We start from the raw sequence: 2,920 nt of genomic DNA on the forward strand, positions 1-2,920 counted from the left end.
ATGATCAATCTCTTCTTGGTGATGACATGCCATTAACAAACTTATTTCTGTCTCATCATCTTTCTCTGCAAAATTCGACCTTTCACCATTCTTCTTAGATAAATTAACTCGACAATTAACTTCAAAATGGCCATACCTCTTATATCGACGACATTGCATTTTTGATTTGTCGAAAGGTTGATCTCCTTTGTTGTTGCTTCCTTTATCCTTAGAGTTTTCATCACAATGTTTCTTTCCTTTGTCCTTCTTCTTTGAAGAATTGCCATTGTTGGAGTGCTGCAGCTGCAATGCTTGTTCAACAGTTTCATGTTGATTTATTCTTTGCTCGTGAATCATCAATGAACTTGTTAGTTGATCAATTGAAAGAGTATCAACATCATGTGACTCTTCAATCGAAAAAACAACATAATCAAACTTCGACGTCATGGACCTCAAAACCTTCTCGATGATAACAACGTCATCCATATTTTCACCATGGCTTCGCATCTTGTTTGCGATTGACATTTCCCTAGCCAAGTAATCAGAAACAGATTCACCTACCTTCATTCTCAGAACTTCCCAGTCTGACCTTAATGCTTGTAAGTGAGCTCTTTTAACCTTCCCTGTTCCTTGATACTTTTTCTTCATCGAATCCCAGATTGACTTTGAAGAACTCTTGTCAAGAATAGTTTCCAAGATTGACCTATCAATTGCTTGGAACAAATAGTTCTTCAATTTCAGATCCGCTAACCTTTCTTTATCCAACTTCGACTTGTTTTCAGGAGTCAAAGCTAATAACACAACCCTATTAACTGGTTCATTAACCACATCCTCTATAATATGCCAATACTCCTTGGATCTTATAAAATTCTCCATCAACATGCTCCAATGGTCATAATGACCATCAAAACGAGGAATTGCAGGTTGCACAAAAGTTTCAGACGCCATTACTGATAGTTACTCAATTATCACTCTCACTCTCACAACAATGACAAGAAAAAAAAACTCACACAGGGATAAAAGCAAACACTTTATGACCAGCTAGCGCTGATGCCAGATATTCAAACATGGTATCAGAGCACGCTATTTGCTACGAGTCTTTGACCGTGCCTTTACTCCGCGTCACCCGATTTAATTGTCCACGTGTTAGACCCAGCGAGGCTACACGTGACGGGGTGTCTTGAGATTATTAGTCCCACATTATTGGGCAATCTAAGATCATGCGGTTTATGATCTCTTAAGGTCTCTCCACTCATTGCCAATTGGTTTTGAGTTGGATGCCCGTATTCAAACAGTTAATACCCAACTCCGGCATTTCAGCTTTGTTTGCTGCCATCTTCTTCCACTCGGGCAGCTCTTCTTTCCCTGTATTTCAGTTTGTATCTTCTGCCATCATAATCACTGCCTGCAACCATTGTTCATACAAAATCTATACATTCAACCTTATGTATTCATCTCGCTATTGCTCTCCATCTCGTCTTCTCAACGTTCAGTTCGTAGATAAACCTCCCGTCGACTGTTATCACCGGTTTCTCAATCTTCCGAAATTCAATTGTTGACAGAATGCTGCGAGACACTCCACTGCTAAGAGATTGAATCACACAGCTGGACTTCATTGACCAACGTCTCTTTGGACATCAATAAACCTCTGCCACCACCTATTCTGGAGAATACTGCCATCTTTGTTCCATTGTTCGATATTGTCTTTGCACTCTTTTCACCGATTTCAATCTATGACAATTTCATCGTCAAAATTTCTCTTTGAATGCTCAATCTCCGAAGAAGAAGACAGCAGCTGCTTGAATCAATTGAGAACGCTCCACTGAAGGTGATACCCTGGTTAATTTTCTTTGATCAAGGCCACAATATGTTGTGAAATATAATACCACAGAAGAAAAGTGGTAGAGAGTGCCACGTCCACCTCCCTCTTGGCCCACTTGTGGAGGTCACACGTTTGGCAACCAAACACATTTCTTTCTGGCCGTGATGAAGCTGGTTTATGTGCCGCTGATATATAGAAATACCAGGCCAGCCATAATTTGTCAATTTCGTCACAAGTGCTTCTGATTGAGTCGTTTCTCCACCAGTTATCGGTTTTACTTGTACTTTCTACAAAAACACTAAAATATAGTTGTTAGCCAAAATATTGAGTCCTAGCTAATATAAATATGGGTATAAAGTGTAGCACTTACGTGCTTATCAACACCCCCACACTTATAGTTTGCTAGTCCTCGAGCAAAACAAAAAACTGACCCGCTACACAGCTGGTCCTATCATAAGAGAGGGTTAGACCCGCTACACAGCTGGACATCACAATTTCTTTTTAAATTTTTATTATATTTTTTTAGACCCGCTACACAACTGGTCATTTAATAAGGGAGAGAGACCCGCTACACAGCTGGTCATATAATAAGATAGATAGAGAGAGAGAGAGACTCTCTATACAGCTGGTCATAAAATGAAAATTTGAAATCCCATACACAAGACCCGCTATACATCTGGTCATAGAAAATAACCCACAAAAGACCCGCTACACAGCTGGTCATGACAAATCCCATACACAAGACCCGCTACACAGCTGATCATCTTTTCTATTTTTTTTAAGACCCGCTACACAGCTGGTCATAATATTCAATTTTTTTTTAAAATTTTGAAAATACATAACGAAAGTGCCAATCCCCATTACATTGTCCTCAATGTAATTGAGTCATCCAACATAGAAATTAAGATGGGAAATTCAAGTAAACAAATAAAATATAGAGGAAAGAAAACATATCTTATTATGGGTTGACTCCCATAAAGCGAGATCGTATGGGTTGACTCCCATAAAGCATAATCTTTGTATCTATGTTTGAGCACATAAAGAACCTCAAACAAGGTGAAGTTGCATCAAAGTAAGCAGCAAAGCATATATATAAAGTCTGAAAAGTTGGGGATCAAT

At 39.0% G+C, this 2,920-nt stretch overlaps 1 protein-coding gene across 2 annotated transcripts in view; it reads right to left on the reverse strand.

The window, feature by feature from the left end:
- LOC113356269 overlaps positions 1-944 on the reverse strand; it is a 4,798-nt gene extending 3,854 nt beyond the window's left edge. For both annotated transcript variants that reach the window (XR_003362916.1, XM_026599360.1), the window contains exon 1: positions 137-944. Coding sequence is in view for 1 of the 2 variants with exons in the window: in XM_026599360.1 (XP_026455145.1) it covers positions 137-927 (791 nt within the window). In the remaining variant the exon portion in view is untranslated. The remainder of the gene's footprint in view (positions 1-136) is intronic.
- Between the last annotated feature and the right edge of the window lie 1,976 nt (positions 945-2,920).

The sequence above is a fragment of the Papaver somniferum genome, chromosome 3 (assembly GCF_003573695.1).
Source record: "Papaver somniferum cultivar HN1 chromosome 3, ASM357369v1, whole genome shotgun sequence".
NCBI lineage: Eukaryota > Viridiplantae > Streptophyta > Magnoliopsida > Ranunculales > Papaveraceae > Papaver > Papaver somniferum.